This window comes from Microcaecilia unicolor, chromosome 6, assembly GCF_901765095.1.
Source record: "Microcaecilia unicolor chromosome 6, aMicUni1.1, whole genome shotgun sequence".
NCBI classification, from domain to species: domain Eukaryota; kingdom Metazoa; phylum Chordata; class Amphibia; order Gymnophiona; family Siphonopidae; genus Microcaecilia; species Microcaecilia unicolor.
In genome coordinates this window covers 117,152,775-117,171,139 of record NC_044036.1, presented here as the reverse complement: position 1 = coordinate 117,171,139, position 18,365 = coordinate 117,152,775, and the positions used below count along the sequence as shown (strand labels likewise).

Genomic DNA, 18,365 nt, shown 5'->3' with positions numbered 1-18,365 from the left:
AAAATCTAGTTCTATATTTTTTGAATCACCAGCTGACACTGAAGCACTAGGTTTTTATGATGGCTTGGGGTTGTTTTGTATATATTTGTATGATATGGCAGTTGAGAGCATACTTAACTTGGAAAGCATTGCAAGTAGTGGTTCAAGTCTTGATTTTGTTCATATTAAATTACTCTAAGAGACCACAGACCAGTTATGAATAAAGCAGAGAGATTTGTCATAAAGGGTCCATATTACCCCAGTGTTACAGGCCCTCCACTGGTGCCAGTTTGAACCAGGTGACTATTCAGAGTTTTCCTGTGGATATTTAAGGCCCTTTTGGAGGAAGCGCCTGGTTATTTGCAGCTGTGCGTTCCCACCCAGACACTACAATCATTGCCGGACCGGTGTTTAATAATTCCTTCTGGAAATGGACTTTGACTGCAGATGATGAGGGATTGGACCTTTTCTATGGTGGCACCAAGTGATGTGAGACTCTTTCCGTTGGAGGTCTAATGACTAATTTTGGGAGGTCTCACAAACATTAAAATATGGATTTTATGTAATCCTATATTTAATAGAGAGCTAGAGAGGGAGGCCACAGTTGTATCTGCATTTTTGTAACTGTGTGTATTTTTAGAATGATTTTAAGGGAGTTGATAGGTTTATGCTTTCTTTCTTTTCTGACTTAGATTTGTTTCAACATGTCCCAGTTCCTACTCATGAGGCCAGGCAAACCCTAAACTTAGTTCTCTCACACCATTCTGACTCCCTTTCCTTTTCTGACTTTTCCGCTACACCCCTTCCTTGGACAGTTAACTTCTTGCTCCGGTTTTCTTTGTAGCTTTCCTCTCTGCTCACTTGTTCTGATCTGCCCTCCACTTCTCTCCCTGATTTTTCTGCTGTGGACTCTGCTACTCTCCCACTTTTTTTTTACTCTTTTTATTTCCAACTTTATTTTGTGTCCTCTCTCAGCACAGTCCTCTCTCTGGAACTCCACTCTTTCCTTTATGGTCATCACAGAGATTCCCCTTTGTACTTGATCCACAGGTGGTTCTCATAAACCATGGTATCGTGGCGAGCTTAGATTAATTAAGAAAGAGCTCCACAAACAGGAACAGCTCTGGCATAAAACCAAACTCTCTTCGGACCACCAGCGTTATTTATCTCTCCTTTATTTCTACTGTTCTCATTCTTTCAGATGACAATACTGTACCTCCCTCATCTCTAGGGCTTCCAATCGCCCAAAGAAACTCTTCAGTATTGTCTCTCAGCTGTCTGCTACTGGTTCTCGTTTCTCAGCTAATGAATTTGCTAATCATTTTCTTGGTAAAATCGATCTACTGCATTCTTCCTTTGCCCTCACCCATTTCTCCCCATCTCCTCCACCTCCTATTTTTCCCTACCTCTGGTCGGAATTCAGTCTTCCATCTCTCATCGTTTTTGAGAAACATTTCCTACCAAAAGGCAACCTACCTGCTGGATCCTATTCTCCCTCATTGGATAAATTTGAACTCTCATAGCCTTCTCCCATTGGCTTTAGCAGTGGTCACTAATAGTCTTTCCTCTGGTGAAATACTCACTAACTGGAAGACAGCTGTTATTAAGCCTGTCTTGAAAAACCCCTCCTTAGATTCATCCCTGGTCACTAATTACAGACCTGTCTCTAATCTCTCTTTCCTTTCTAAACTAATTGAAAAGGTAGTCCTGGAACAGATCTCCCACCGCGTTGAAGCCTCTCATCTTCTACATGCCTTCCAATCTGGATTTTGCCAAGGACATTCTACAGAAACTATTATCACCCCTCTTCTTTAATGATTGTCACACCGCTTTGGACTACGGCAAGGCCTCTATCCTGGTTTCTTTAGATCTAAGGGCTACCTTTGATGTCGTTAGTCACTCGCTTATCTCAAGGCTTTCCACTGTTAGTATCTCAGGTACTGTTCTTAAGTGGTCTTTCTCCTTTCTCTCTGACCATACACCTTCTTTGTTTCCTTGCCTACTTACAAGTCCCACTCTTATCCTCTCAAGTGTGATGTATCGCGAGGTTCCCTCCTATCCCCCATCTTTTTTAACCTTTTCTTGAGCTCTTTAGCTTCCCTGATTGCCATTTTCTGTGAAATTCTGTATTTACGCAGATGAAATGCTTCTTGTCTCCCAGCAAGATCTTGATCATCCTGATCATTCTCTTCTCCAATCTTGTTTGAATGTCATTGATTCGTAGCTCTTTGCTAACCACCTCATTCTCAATCTGTCTAAATCAGTAGCTTTTTGAGTCACAGGTAAATATTCAGTTCCCACTGTTTCTCCTTCAATACAGAATGCTCCGTTAGTCCTGGTTGGCATCTTCAAATACCTAGGAGTAATCTTTGACCCCCCCCCCCCCCAAGCTCTTGTTCAGCTTGCGCATTACAGCAGTCGCCAAGTTCCTTTCTCTTCGTTGCATTCATTTGGTTCGCCACTGTTTGGGTAAGGTTTCTTGCACCATTCTCTTATGTTCTTTGGTTTCCTCTCATATCTACTACTGTAACGTCATTCGTGCCAGTCTCCCTAAAGTTCCCCTTACCCATTTTCAGATTATTCAAAATACCTCTATACGTCTACTTGCCCACACTCACAGATCTGGCTCCTTATCCCCTTCTAGCTCAACATCACTGTCTCCTTATCCCTTTTTGTATTCAGTATAAAATTCTTACTCTCATTCACAAGGTCCTTCACGTAGGTATCCCTTCTTATCTCTCAATGTTGATCACTATCTACACACCCTCCCATGTTTTACATTCAGCTCTTTTCATCTTTCTCTCCCCCCAATTCATTTCTCTTGTTTGGAATTCACCGGCCATTCAGCTTTTTTCCGTACTGCCCTCTCCCTCTGGAATGCCCTCCCTACGATCTCCATACTGTGCTTTTTTTTTGTTTTGGTATACCGGTGCTATCCCTATTTGATTAATAATGGAGTTCCTTTCATCCTACATTTTAATTTTATTTTCATTGTATACCACTCTGATTTTTCTGAGAAGGGTGGTATTTCAAGTCTTAAATAAACTAAACTAAACAAATAAATGAGTGAAAATATCAAGGTGGGTTATAATAAAATACAATCATCCTAATACATGATTTTGTTAAATACCATCCTACATAAAACATTAAAAACAATCATCAGTTTATTAATCTGCTTTAGTCCCATCCATTCAAAATAAAATGCTCAGCCTTTTTCAAGGTTTCAATTTATTTGATGTACCGCATCATACGTATGCTTTCTGAAAGGTTTACAATATGTTAAATGTATGATCGGAAATAGCTTTGAAAGGAACTGCCTAAGTTCAGATCTAGGCTAAAAGTCTACCTTTTGAGGCTGCTTTTAACTCCCAACTCCTGTTCACTTGTTAGTACCCATGTCTGTGTTATCATTCCCACCTTAAGTAATTCCCTTATCCCTTATTTGTCTTGTTTGTCTGTCTTGATTAGGTTGTAAGCTCTGTTGAGCAGGGACTCTCTCTTATGTGTTTAGTGTACAGTGCTGCTTACTTCTATTAGCACTATAGAAATGATGATTATTAGTAGTAGTATGAAGAGACAGTGGAGAAAAGGTCAGGGGGGCAGAGTTCCATAGACTTGGTTTGCAGTAGCCATACCAATGGCTCAAGACATTAGATGGGCTATAACCCAAAAACATCTCTAAATAAGAAGGGGTTTAATCCTGTTTTAAATCTGCTGAGGGCATGTTCCAGGTGAAGACATAGGGGCAATGAGTTCCACCAGAGTGTAGGGGCACTGGTGCTGAAAATTCTGGTACGAATAGAGTCAAAACAGATGTGTTGTAAGGAAGGAACCAATAGAAGTTTGACAATTGCAGAGCGACGGGTTCTTAAGGGTGAATATTGAGTGATCACTCAGGAAGGATAAAGAGGCTGACTAGTCTGGAGTATTTTAAATGTCAAAAGTATGGTTTTGGAAGGGGGAAGGGGGGATGGGACGATATATTTGGAATCTTCAAACCTGAGTTCTCAGTGTTGCATGTGTGACACCTCCATGCTAATTACCTTGAAAGTGCTCTGAAGTTCCCCCATCCCCTCTGCCTCCAGTCAAAGCCAGAAATAGGAGCCCTGAAGATCCACTGGGAAAGGAGGGTGAGAAACAATTAGTTGCTAAGAGACAGATTAAAGGAGGACCCTGACAGGGCTACTCTCCTCCCTCTCATCTCCTCTGCTCATTAACTTATCACTGAAACCTGATCCAGTACTGATTTTAACAGCTGAAAGGCAAGCTGAAATAACACACAAGACCAGAACACCAGACTCCACACCAAAGAACAATAGTCCTGCTAAGCATCCAGTCATCAGAACACGGTCTTATTAGTAGACCACAGTGAATAGAAACCAAAATGAATACCTTCAAACTACTCCTAATAATCTACTCCTTAACACTGATCCACTTAACACTAACCACTCCTCTCGCAGAAAGTAACAGTGTACACATACTCTACAATCATCAAAGATTGATCAGATACACCACATCTCATCAAACTGGCAACAGCTTAAACAAAGGAAGAACACCATCATGTGGACAACCACCACAAAATGCAAAGAAGGGTCCAAACAAACCCACCTCAACAAAGAAACGACAACTAGAATGGAAGTGACATCAGCACTCTGAGATGGCCGCTTGAACATAGAGCTCTGAAAGCGCCGGAGCTAAAAGCAAGTTTTCCTCCTGGAAAGTGAGCGATACTACTCCAAACGCTGTTCCGAAGCTGCCTAGCAGTATGGCAGCGCGAAATAGGCTGGCAAAATTTAAGTACGCATCGGAGAAGCCGGGAACGGGGACAACCACCGGGTTGAGAGTGGCGACACGAGGAACCAAGATGGCCGCCGGAGATTCTGAATCGGACCTGGACCCCGAGGAACCAGGAGTGAGTGACTCTGAACTTAATAAGTCCAATGTTGCTAGATGGTTTAAAGAATTAAAGACAGAGATGGTGGTGACTAGACGCAGCATTCAAACAGCAGTTGCAGAGCTGCATGAAGAAATGAAAGAGATCAGAAACCAAGTAGCTAAGGCTGAAGAGAGGGTGGATACTATGGCGGAGGAGGTACAAGGTCTCCAGGAGGCACTCAAAAAAGAGCACCAATTAAGAATGGAAATGGAATTTACGGTGGAAGATTTGGAAAATCGTTCTCGTCAGTGTAACTTGCGTTTTAAAGGTATCCCAGGAGAGGATCAATTTAAGGATTCTAAAAAAGTGGTGCAGGAATTGTGTGACGTCATTCTAAAGGAAGGAACTCATAAGCAAGAGTTGCAAGGTCTGGATCGCTTTGTTATCGATAGGGCCCATAGGAGTCTGGGCCTGCAGAGAGGAGGACAGCCCTGGGATATTGTGGCTTGTTTTCATGAGTTTGGAGTGAAGAAGCAGTATGGAAAAAAGCCCGGGCTCAGGGTGAGATTACCTGGAAAAACTGTAAGCTGAAAGTGTTCCAAGACTTGGCCAGACTGATGCTTCAGAGACAGAGGGATTTTAAGGCGATGATAATGTACCTACAAAAGGCAGGATTGATATACTGGTGGCTATATCCATTTGGCTTACAAGTCACGGTGGGGGATAAAACTCGAAGACTTCAATCACCTAAGGGGGCGTGGAAGGTACTGTTGGACATGGGATGTACAGATGTACCCAGAGAAGCGTGTGTAGCTCCATTTCAGAAGAAAGGAGCTACCCCTGATGCTAAAAATGGTTGGAAAAAAGTGGGGGAGAGCAATGGACATCACCCACAGAAGGCAGCGAAATCGACTTCTGAGATGGGAGGAGAAGTTTGAACTATGTAGACAGAGAGACAACAGCGGGACTTTGATTGGTCCTTTAGTAAGGGCACACAGTGGTAAAATGAGAGGAAGTGTGATTGGTTTGGGGGGAGGATGAATGAGTGTGGAATGAGAAGAGGGGGAAACGTACAGTGAGTTTGGGAAAAGAGTGGGGGTCTCTGATGGGGGCGCACTTCCTTCGGGGTAGAACTGGCTGGTGGGGAAGAAGGTCGGTTGCGGGGGCCACCAAGGGGTAGGGGAAATGAGGGGGAGGGGGAAGTTGGGGGGGGGGGGGGTTTGGAGGGGTTGAAGATAGGATCATGAAATGTAAATGGTCTCAATAACCCAGGGAAGAGAAGTATTATTTTTAATGAGCTGTATAGAATGAAATGGGATGTGGTCATGTTACAGGAGACCCATATTCGGAAACAGGATGTATCTCTGATTCTACACAAGGGATTTGGAGAGGGCTTTTCACTTGCAGACCCCAAGGGGAGTAAAACAGGAGGGTTGATTATTTATGTCAAGGAAGGTTTGCAATTTGTTAAAGAACATGTATATACGGGGGGGAAGGGAGATGTCTAGCAATTAGAGGGACGATACACAGCCAGCCCATCACGTTTATTAATGTCTATGCCCCAAATGAGCGGCAGGGAGTATTTTTTGAAACTATTAGATCAGAATTGGTGCCGTTTGTGAATAGAAGAGTGGCTATGGGGGGATTTCAATTTCTCAGTTGGAGGGATAGACCACTCAAAGGAGAAAAATAAGGGAGTTAAACATACAAGGGGGAAGTTTCTCAGACTGATGAGGGAACTGGATTTGTTGGATATCTGGAGACTGCAGCATTCAGTGCAAAAGACCTTTTCCTTCTATTCACATGCACAACAGATCTATACTAGAATAGATGCGGTCTGGTGCAGTCGTTCCTTGTGGGAGGAAGTGAGGGAATCTGAAATTGGAAGTATACACGCTTCTGATCATGCACCAGTATGGGTCTACCTGGGGGGGGGGGCTGGGTAAAGGGGGTAATGGGAAATTATGGTGGCTTAATGAATCACTAGTAGAGCAAGAGAAGGACTGTTTAGAAGTGCGGCAAATAATAAAAGAATATGTGGACTTTAATGATAATGGGGAGGTCACTGAGGGGATCCTGTGGGATGCTCTCAAAACGGTAGTTAGGGGTCATCTTATTCAAAAGGGGGCTCAACGAAAGAGGGAGAGGGAGGCCCATGAATTGAGTGTACGTCAGGAGTTGGCGAGATATGAGGCACTACATCAGGAGGAGGGGAACCCTCATATTATGGCAGCATTGCTTAAATGTAGATCAGAACTACAAAGAATACAGATGGGAAAGATGGAATACCAAAGGAGTATGATGCAGCAAAAAAGTTTTGAATTTAGTAATAAAGCAGGGAATATGTTGGCTAGGGGACTGCGTCAAAGGAGGATAAAAAGCACGATTACAAAAATTAAGGGAGTGGGGGATGTTGTGGTGCATCAGGATGGAGAAATTCGAGAGCAATTTGTCAAATACTATATAAAGTTATATTCTAAAGAGGCTGGGGCTTTTAAGGAAGAGATACAGGAATATCTACAGGGATTGGAATTAAGCAGGATCACAGAGACCCAACGAGCAGAATTGGATGCCCCGATAATGCTACAAGAGGTTCTGGCAGTTATAAAAGGATTAAAGGAAGGGAGAGCTCCAGGCTTAGATGGGTATACGGGGAAGTATTACAAAATTTTGGGTAGGGAGCTGGCCCCTTTGTTGGTGAGGGTGGATAATGCCTGTTTCGGGGGGGGAATGTTTTGCCTCCAAGTATGCATGCAGCGGGGATATCGATCCTTTTAAAACCAGGAAGGGATCTGACCATTTGTGGATCATATAGACCGATATCTCTGTTGAATGTGGATGTTAAAATCTTGGCGAAGGTTATGGCAGAGCGGTTGAGCAGGGTGTTACCTTATCTCATTCATGAAAATCAATCTGGCTTTGTGGCGCATAGGCAAGTAGCTGACTATATTCAGCGAATTTTGAACATTATGTGGGGGGCTCAGAGGCAGGGAGATTCTTTAATGCTTTTCACAATTGATGCGGAGAAAGCATTCGATAGGGTGGAATGGGACTATCTGTGGGAAGTTTTGAAGGGGATAGGTTTGGAGTGGGTTTTGTGAAGTGGGTGAAGGGGTTATATGCATCCCCTGTGGCTTGCATTAAGGTTAATGGGGGATATTCGGATCAATTTAGTATTCAACGGGGAACAAGACAGGGATGCCCACTTTCTCCGTTATTATTTGCCCTATCAATAGAACCATTTGCCCAGAGGGTCCGGTCATTAAGAAATATTAGAGGGGTTAGGATGGGTGGTAGGGAACATAAGATCGCACTGTTTGCTGATTATATCTTATTTTATGTCTCCGATCCTCTATTGACACTGCCCATTATTATGGGCGTTTATCAGGTTTTAAAGTGAATTATGATAAGTCTGAGATAATGGGAGTCACGATAGCAGCTCCAGAGAGTGAGCACTTGAGGCGAGCCTATGCATTTAAAATGGTAGGAAGCTGTTTTCGCTACTTGGGGGTTTTGATTTCTCGGGAATTAAATAAATTGTATTTATTGAATTATGTTCCCCTTTTAAGAACAATTAGAAGAGATTTGAACAGATGGAAGAATAGGTGGTTGTCGTGGTGGGGTCGTATAGCTGCGGTTAAAATGAACATTTTACCCAGATTGCTGTTTTTGTTCCAGACACTACCAGTTCCATTCCCTAAGGGGAAACTTTTAAGGTTACAATTGGAATTAGGGGGGTTTGTCTGGGTGGGGAGGCCCGGCTAGATTGTCACAGAAGATTCTGTGGGGGGTGGTTGAGAGGGGAGGGAGGGGTATGCCAAATGTGCTCTGGTACTACTGGGCAGCCCAATTAAAACAGATTACTGAGTGGACTAAGGTAGACTTGTCCCCAGTGACGAGGTTGGTGCAGATTTTTGTTAGTGAGGATAAGTTGGATGGATTACTTTGGGCCTCAGTCCCGGAACAAACTTATAAGCGGTTAACTTTAAATCCTTTTATTTCACACCTATTGACATTATGGGGAGCTTTAAAACACAAATTGAGAGGCACACGGAACAGGTCTACTTATGCTTGGCTCCTTCAGGAACCTGTGCTTTTTTAAATTACAGTGTACTATCCAAAGTTACACCTAAGGCACAGATAATTTAACTCTTCCCAAAGCTTCTTGAAGAGTTCAGTAGAAATGGACTGACAAAACTAAATGCATAATGCATTATAGGCAATGTTAGAAAAGTTACCTTCCAGTGTGTTTTATTTGAAAATCCAAACCCTGCCCCTAGTCTACCCCTGGAATGCCTCTGCATGTTGTGGATAAAAGTATGTGTAAAATTGTTTATGCATGCTTCACCACCTATATCCTGGGCAGTTTAGCAAGCCATTCCCTGTATAAACCTCTGTTTTATGCACATATATGGTATTTCTGCATTTAGGGGATAATTTTAAAAGCCAACATTGGTAGTGACGAAAATCCCTGTTTAATCTGTCACCTGTCTAGCTGACATTTTTACAATTGATCAAAAGATATTTTGGAGTACCTCTATGTAAAAAAAAAAAAATACAGAAGGATGTATATGGATGGCAACATGATCATATCTCTTTTTACCTATGATCTGTTAGTCTGGTCGTGAGCCCTTGTCACGTCTGTGGCCGTGACCACCTTATTTCTGGGGGTCAGCTTCTAAACTGGCTTCTGCCTATCTTTTCTGGAGTAGTTTTCCTTCTGTGTGCTGGCTGCTTCCAGCATGGCTCTAATTACTCCACTCTACTGCACCTGGGGGTGCTGCCTGAGTTAGCGCTACCTCTGTCTCCAGCCTGGCTCTGTTTGCTCCTCTGTGCTGCACCTAGGTATTCTAAGTCTCTCTATGTTCTGTGTGCGCTCTGCCTGCTTCTTGGTTGTGCTCCTCTCACCCGCTGGTGGCCAGAGCCAGTGGCTGCCATAGTTTGTCTTGCTGTTCCTATCCGTTCCAGACTTTAGCGCAGTCTGGTCCGGTTCTTCCAGGCTGCCGGACTTGTCTCTCTTGTTTGTGCCTGGACAGCCTCCGTAGTTGCTTACTGATGGCTGCTGCTGCTCCTCAGGTGTTGAAGGGCTTTATTAATCACCTAGAGACTGCAGCCTTTGCCTTTGCATCGTCTAAGGTCCCTGGTACGTTAGAGTGCTCTGTGCACTGCTACCATGTCCAGTTCAGTGTGAGTTTCTAGCTTGTTACTAGTAGCTTGGGCATAGCTTTTCTTGTTGGCTTGTGTACAGCTTTACTAGTTCTCCTGTGTGTTGTGTTGTGAGAGTTCCTAGCGTGTGACTAGTTAGCTTGGGCATAGCTTTGCTTGTTAGCTTGTGTACAGCTTTACTAGTTCTCCTGTGTTTTGCTTAGTGTGAGTTTCTAGCTTGTGACTAGTTAGCTTGGGCATAGCTTGCTTGTTAGCTTGTGTACAGCTTTACTAGTTTTCTTGTGTTTAGCTTTCTGGTTTTCCCGTGTGTGTTTTCCTTTGCTTCTGGAGCTTCAGCCCTAGTCCTGTCCGCTGCCAGTACTCCTTGCTACTGGAGCTCCAGCCACAGTCTTGCTGCCTGACCTGACCATTGCCTGAATCTGACTACTCTCTGCCTGCTGTCTGACCTGACTTCTGCCTGAACCCCGATACTTGCTGCCTGCTGCCTGACCCGACTACTGCCTGAACCCGGATATTCTCTGCCTGTGGCCAGACCTGACTATTGCCGGAACCCGGACATTCCCTGCCTGTCTGCCTTGCTTTCGCCTAGGTGCCTGGGGGCACTTCTGTATCCTGATTCCTGTTGTGCCTAGTTCCAGTTCCGGTTTTCCTGTAAGCCCTGCCGGCTGCCCGAACCTGAGGGCTCAACCCTCAGGGAACGGTGGCTAAGCGTAGGTCAAGCCTAGGTCCAGTGTGTTCCTGTCCAGCGGGTTCCGGTCCCGTGTGTTCCAGTCCAGTGGGCTCCACTTCAGTGTGTACCAGTCCAGTGGGTTCCAGTCCAGTGTGCACCTGTCCTGTGTATTCCAGTGCAGAACTCCAGTCCGGGGTTCCAGTCCAGCCTTGCCTCATCTCTGCTTTGAAGGTGACCTTGCCTGCCACTGCCGCTCCACAGTAGTGGTCCAAGGGCTCACTAACCCAGTGCTTCCAGGGAAGAAGCCTGACAGCCCTTGAGCCCTGGACGAGGCCTAGTATAGGGTTTTGGCTAAGGGCTGGGGTAGACCAAGCAGGCACTACGCACTACCCCAGCCACCAAGCCCCGCACACATGCAACAACCAACTAGCACCACCAGAAAATGGGAGATAGAGCATTCAGGCGGGCCTTACGTCCTATCGGGAACCCACTCGCACAGAGTCCAAGCTTGTGGGTCTCACGGCCGAACTGGAACCGAGTCATGCACTGGGAAGGGAGAAAGAACAACGAGGAGTCCCCTAAGGGACAGAGCACCAGCAGCGCACACAGCGCTAGCGAAGAATTCAAGGGAAAAGGGACTGCTATATAGGAATACACAAGGCTGTGGCACACAGCACTCAAAGGTAAAGGGAATCCACACACAAGAATGCACAAGGCTGGTCTCACAACATATAGGGATAAAGGGAACTGCTATATAGGAATACACAAGGCTGTGCCACACAGCACTCAAAGGTAAGGGAAAGGTAAGCAAACAGAGAACGTTGCCTTAACACACACAGATCAGATAAGGAGCAGCGCTCAGCAGAAACAGGAGACAGACACAGCAAAGAAGGAATAAAAGCAGGCTAAAGGAAAAGACAGCTTCAAAACACAACCTGCCAGAAGCAGGGCTTACACTGCAGACAAAGGGTAAACACAGAGGAAAGGGAAACTTAAACAAACCAACAAACTGGAACGATACAAGGGACAAGCTTACCACAAACAATACAACACCAGCCAAGCAGAATAAACCCAGGTGCAGTGTAGTGAAGCAATCAAGCACACGCTGAATCAACCCAGCACTCACACAGAATCTACAAGCTACGAGGAGAGAAAGCAAATCTCCAACGTAAACAAAGTGTGCACTAGCACAAACAGAGAGGAAAGCTGCCTTCCTGACAGCAATCAAACGCTAAAGCAAGAGTGGTAAGGAGAAGTAGGCTTAAATAGATCAGGCTTCTGATGTCTGCTGCTTGAGCCGTCAGCTCAGCCCCTGACAAGCCAATCAGGAGCGAGTCCCAAATATTCCCCTACCTGTCTAGCAGAATCATAATATGATCATCCCAGCACTGTCTTTTGTAATAGCTATAAACATCTAGTGCTGGTCTTTATTTATTTATTTATTTATTTTGTTTATTTATTAGGATTTATTTACCACCTTTTTGAAGGAATTCACTCAAGGCGGTGTACAGTAAGAATAGATCAAACATGAGCAGGAGGCAATTAGAGCAGTAAAAATATTCGAACAATAGTACAAAGTATGGCATGGTATACTACTTGCAATGACAACACAATATGTACTAGAACATTATAATTGGTAGTGAACGGTAAAGCAAAGTTGTAACATATAGATGAGTAAGAAAGTAAGGTGATTGGTTTGAAGAAAGTTGCTCGTGAGGTCAGAGAGATGGTTAAATATTATCTCAGCTAGGGTAGGAGTAGATAAACATGTCCCACTGCAGTATGTGCAGACCGAGTCAATCCTTGTGTGTGTGAGTGAGACTAACAAGTTAGTTACTTCTTCCGTTAAAGGCTTGGTTGAAGAGCCAAGCTTTCACCTGCTTCCTTAAGCAAAGGTCTTAAATGACACATCAACTTTAAATGGCAAAAGGTGAAACAGACCACTGCAGCAATCTGAAATGTCATTGGTAACTGTGCATCCAGTTTGATTCCTGAAATAGTAACCAAGACAACCAACTTGTGCGTAATACAGTGCAGCTAATTAAGTGCATGACCTTGGGACTGAAGTTCAATTTGCACATGACCAGAGCGTGCACACAAAGGATGTGACCCTTTCTGAATTGTGTCTGTTACAACATGTGTTATAACTTACATAGCCAGTAGAGCACTGTTTATTAATAGGACAGTAGACAATTTTGTGAAACATCAATCAGAGTAATGGTGTGTAGTCAAGTCAGTATAACTCTTTTTGTTTTTTTAATTAAAGATTACCAGGTAGGCTAGGCAGTTGAACGACCTGACTGTTCACATAAACAGAGTGGCAATCTCGTGCACGCGCATAAACAGAACTAGTCAAGTGGGTATATGTAAGCAGAGCATGTGTTTACACCTAGTGTGCTTAACTGAAATGATCATTAAAATCAATAGTAGAAAAACAAGGCCAGCACTCTGTAATGCAGATAAGCACAGTATGCATCAATCTGACTTGCATGTAAGTGGAGTTGGCCAAACCTGAAACCTGAGCAAATACATTAAAAGGATTTTCTTCTAGATATCCAGAGAACTGTCCATTTTTCTGGATTTAATGTAAGCCTGTGAATAGATTAACCATCTCAAAAGAGCCTGTAAACAATTATATGATTTAAAGATTGCACTTTGTTGATTCTGATCCACATAGGAATTATGTGACAAATTCATAACATTTTTAGTTTCATTTGCTAATGGATCTACTTAAAGAAATGGGCTGCTAGTGGAAGATCCATGGAAAATTGATAGATTAAAATTAGTGTATAGAGGCTGTGTGCATGGTGGCTCCCTAATGCAGGTGTTTCCAAACCTGTTCTGATGGAACCCCAGTCAGTCAGATTTTCAGGATAGCCACAATGAATATGCATGAAATTGATTTGCATACACTGCCTCCTTGGTGTGCAAATCTGTCATGAATATTCATTGTGGATGTCCTGAAGACCTGACTGAGGTTCCACCAGGACTGATTTGAGAATCACTGCACTAATTAGAAAGCAATATGACATAAGAAGCAAAGAGGTCTTACAAGGAGGATAAAAAGGAATTAGGGTATGATTTGTTTTACATAAGCTTGTATATTGCCTTCCCAAAATCATTGATTGTTCAAGGCAGTAAATAACAATGTAATGCTAAATGTACTATAGTGGTTGTATAAAGCTTTTTAGTCCAGTTTTCCTATAGCAAAACATAGATGAAAGGGAAGAAGATGGGAGTTTACAGCATCCTTTACCTTTTGCATTTTGCTTCTGCACAGGCCGACAAGGAGGATGGAAGTCCTGCAGATAACTTCTCTATGGATCCACAGCTGGAAAGACAGGTTGAGACCATTCATAACCTTGTGGATTCCTACATGGCAATCATCAACAAATGTATTCGTGATCTGATCCCCAAAACAATAATGCATCTGATGATCAGTAAAGTGAGTAGGAAAGGCCACTCTGAAACTTCTGTTCCTCTCATCTTGGACATGGCTTCCCCTGCTGCCTCACTGAGAGAGAATTTATTTGTGCTTGCTTGGTATCTCTTCGCTACTGGAATTTCTCAAACATATATGCAGTTTTCTTAAGGTTAACGGGTCATTCACTGCAAGGCAGGCTCCCAAATGGAAGATGGAAAAGGGAGCAGTCATTTTAGTCATATGCATACATGGGTTATGTTTTTTAGGGGTGTGCATGAGACAATTGATGTGCCTTACAGAACTCCATGAAAGTTGTTACATACTCTTTTTCACTGTTCATCTTGTCTCCCTCTCGTAAAACACTCTTTCTTTCCTTCCATATGAAAGATGCCTGATTCTCCTCCATTTAGAACTGCAGCTTTCCAAAACCTCTGTGGACAACTGTAATAAAAAGAGAGGAGGGCAAAGAGGTGAGACAGGAAAGGTGAAAGGGTGGGGTACACATGAAACTAAGGGATACTAGAAGAAAACTGTCTGCAGTTCTGTATTTCAGAAGGGCACATAACAAATAAGTCATCTAATTTATTTATGGTTCATTTGTATCCCACATTTTCCCACACTTGCAGGCGCAATGTAGCTTACAGCAAAATTAGGAAAAATTCCAAATTGAGAAAATACAGTTAAAATTGACAAAGGATAGACAAGGGGAGCAGTAGCTAACAATGGGGAACTAAGCAGGATGGGGGAGTACGGTGGGAATATTAATCAGCAGAGGAACTAGGAGAGTACGTTTTAACAAAGAAGTAAGTTTTGAGCAATTTTTTGAAGAGGATGTGGTCCATTTGCATTTTGAGGTGCTGCGGAAGAGCATTCCAGTATTTAGGGCTCCAGTAGCGGAAAGAAGAGGTGAAAATCAGCTTATATTTGACACCCTTGCAGTTTGGGAAGTGTAGTTGGAGATATGACCGGGCTGCAGGCGTGGCATTCCTTGGTGGAGGATCAATCAAGTTGAGCATATAGTCCGGAGCAAGGCCATAGATGATTTTGTGGGTTAAGGAGCAGATTTTAAAAATAATATGTTCCTTTACAGGTAGCCAATGTAGGTTGTAGCGCAGAGGCTGAGGATGCGCAAATCGTTGTTTCCCCAGAATCAGTCTTGCAGCTGTGTTCTGGACTGTCTGGAACTTTCTCATTAAAGTGACCTTGCAGCCCGCATAAATCCTGCTGCAATAATTTAGGTGGGAGAGGACTAACCAATGCACAAAGTTACGGAACAGCTGTCTGGTAAGGAAATATCTTATGTGCTGGAGCCTGCACATAGCATTAAACATTCTTTTGGAGACCAAATGCACGTGATTATCTAACTGAAGGTGCATGTCCAGATTCACACCTAAAAGCCACAGACTGTTGGAAATTGGAAGAATATAGTCCTTAACGGGAAGCGCTGTATCAGTTATTTTGTGATGGGGGGGGACGAGAATATGAGACATTGAGTTTTATCCTTGTTTAGTTTAAACCGAAACACCTGAGCCCAGTGTTCAATAGTGGAGAAGCTAGCTTCAATGAGATTAGCGATTTCGGATAAGGTGGTATGAAAGGGGATGTAGATGGTAATATCGTCAGCATAGATGAATGGATTTAGGTCTAATTTGCTAGAGCTGAGGCTAATGGCATCAGCATGATATTAAATAATGTTGGTGAAAGGGGGTGAACCTTGGGGTACCCCGCAAGAGGCATTCCATGGAGCAGAAGTGGCAGAATTCACTGTGACCTGGTAAGTTCTTGTGGTCAAGAAGCCCTGAACCAGTGTAAAACAGACCCTCCTACGCCAAATGAGTCTAGTAGATGAAGTAGTAGGTCGTGGTCCACCATCTCGTAGGCGCTTGACATGTCGAATTGAAGCAGTAGTACCTTCCATCCAATAGATAGTTCTCATTTGAAATTTGATAAGAGGGTGACTAGAACTGTCTCTGTGCTATACTGAGCACGGAAACCTGACTGCGAGTGGTGAAGGATATCAAAGTCAGCCAGGAAATCATTGAGCTGAACGTTAACCATACTCTCCATTAACTTGATAACCAATGGTATGGAAGCCACTGGGCAGTAATTTGAGATAATATCAGATTTAATCTTAGGGTTCTTTGGAATGGGTGTGAGGAGAATATTACCATGTTCTGGCGGGAAAGTTCCAGAGCTTAACATATGGTTTAGGTAGCAAGTCAATTCTTCAACAAAGCATTTTGGGGCGACTTTTAAAAGATGGTTCGGACAATCATCCAGTCTACAGTACTTGTTGGAGAACTTTTGTAAAGCATTTGATATGCTATCAAGTGACAGGTGTTTGAAGTTGGTCCATGTACGATCAGCCGGGCAGAAATTCGCAGATATGGCCAAGGATTCTAAGAAGTCATCCACAGCAGAAATATTACTTACAGATGTTGAACGTAAGGTTAAGATTTTCTCTTTAAAGTAAGTGGCAAATTGGGTGGCAGATGGAAGATCGTCACTAGAGACTTCTAACTTTCGGGTATTAAGGAAGGAGTTCAGAAGTTGATACACCTTTTTTATGTCCTGGCCTGCAGACTGTAACTTAGATGAAAAGTATGCATGTTTTGCTTGCCTGATGGCGTACTTAAATTTAAGGTGACAGTTTTTCCAGGCTCCCAGTGCTAAATCTGTTTTTTGTTTACACCAGGCTCTTTCTAGTCTTCTAGTCTCTGTTTTTAAGGTTTTTAGATGAGCGGAGTACCATGAAGTTTTGAGATGTAGTGGCGCAATAAAATCTAGTACGGCCTTACATTTATCTTCCCAGGTAGTGGGGTGAGCATGTTTGCAACTCCCTGTCACTACTATAAAAAGACTTCCAGAATAGACAGGGGTCAATGATACCTCTGGAATAGTACTTGTTAATCTTGTGAGGCTGGGGGAGACCTGAGGTTAGCCATCGTAAGGTGAAATGTAATTTGTAATGGTCCGACCAGAAAGTTTCAAACCATCTAATGTCATGCAGGAGAAAGGTGGTATCATTATTATTATTAGCGTTTGTATAGCGCTACCAGATGCACGCAGCGCTGAACACCTGATACAAAGAGACAGTCCCTGCTCAAAAGAGCTTACAATCTAAATAATACAGACAGACAAGACAGTTACGGGTGAGAGAAGTAATGGGTGAGAAAGGAGGAAGGGACAAGGGGAGGGCAATTGTGGCTAGGTATCATCTAAAAATTTAAAAGAGAGAAGATCCAAAGAATGCCCTTTGTTGTGAGATGGGCCAGTGTTAGGGCAGTTTAGGTCCCAGACGAAGAAAGTCTAAGAATTGAATAGTATCCGGCGAATTAGAGTGATCTAAGTGGAGGTTGAGGTCACCTAGTAGGATTATGTTCGAATTGGCCAAACAGATGTATGAAATAAAGCCCAATAGATCGGATTGACTGCTTGTCCAATTAACTGGTGGTCTGTAGAACAGCACACAGACTAGGTGACCATGAAGAGAAGAGTGACGAACGTTGATTGCAGCGATTTCCAATGAAGCAGATATGTGTTCCGAACTTGAGTCTACCGTGAGATAGGAGCGATATATAAGTGCTAAACCACCTCCTCTTTTATCTTTCCTGTCCCAGTGGATGATCTTATAACCTTTTGGGCAGAGATCTAGTACGATGGGGTCTTTGGGTGTTCTAATCCAGGTTTCTGTAATGAACAGCATGTCAAGCTCCTCGGAAGTGATCCAGTCAGAAATCAGTTCAGGTTTATTCACAACTGATCTAGCATTGATATAGCCAACTCGGAATGAATGAAATTGCGCTGGATTTGCCCTCACAAGCGGAATGATTGTATGGTGATATTGCTTATTGAGGCAGGGCTTGGAGGAGACTGGAGCAGACAGATGGCCAAAAGGGGTTGAGGAGCAAGGTTGCAGATGAGATGAAATTCTCGTATTGCCAGAGATGAGTGGAATGCGATTATAAATTGGTTCAGTAGCAGTAAGGATGAAGTGTATTAAGGTGGACAGATAGAGAATTTGTATTGAGAACATGATTACATCAGAACGGTGGCTGTGGTACAAGTGGAGGAGGATTAGGGTAAAATGGTGATTGATGAGTAGATTCTTCAATTAGCCAGAGAAATAGATGGCTGCAGATATGTTGGTCAGTTGATATCTAGCGTTGTTGGTCGGCTCGTATATATTGGTAGGTGTATGTGAAACAGGCTAAGTGAATCAGGAGACAAAAGGCAAATTGGTTCCAAAG

General features: G+C 43.3%; 1 protein-coding gene across 2 annotated transcripts in view; it reads left to right on the top strand.

The window, feature by feature from the left end:
• Positions 1–18,365, top strand: part of DNM3 (dynamin 3) — a 1,044,597-nt gene that overhangs the window by 928,237 nt on the left and 97,995 nt on the right. For both annotated transcript variants that reach the window (XM_030208630.1, XM_030208629.1), the window contains exon 18: positions 13,972–14,136. In XM_030208630.1, coding sequence (XP_030064490.1) covers positions 13,972–14,136 — 165 coding nt within the window. The remainder of the gene's footprint in view (positions 1–13,971; positions 14,137–18,365) is intronic.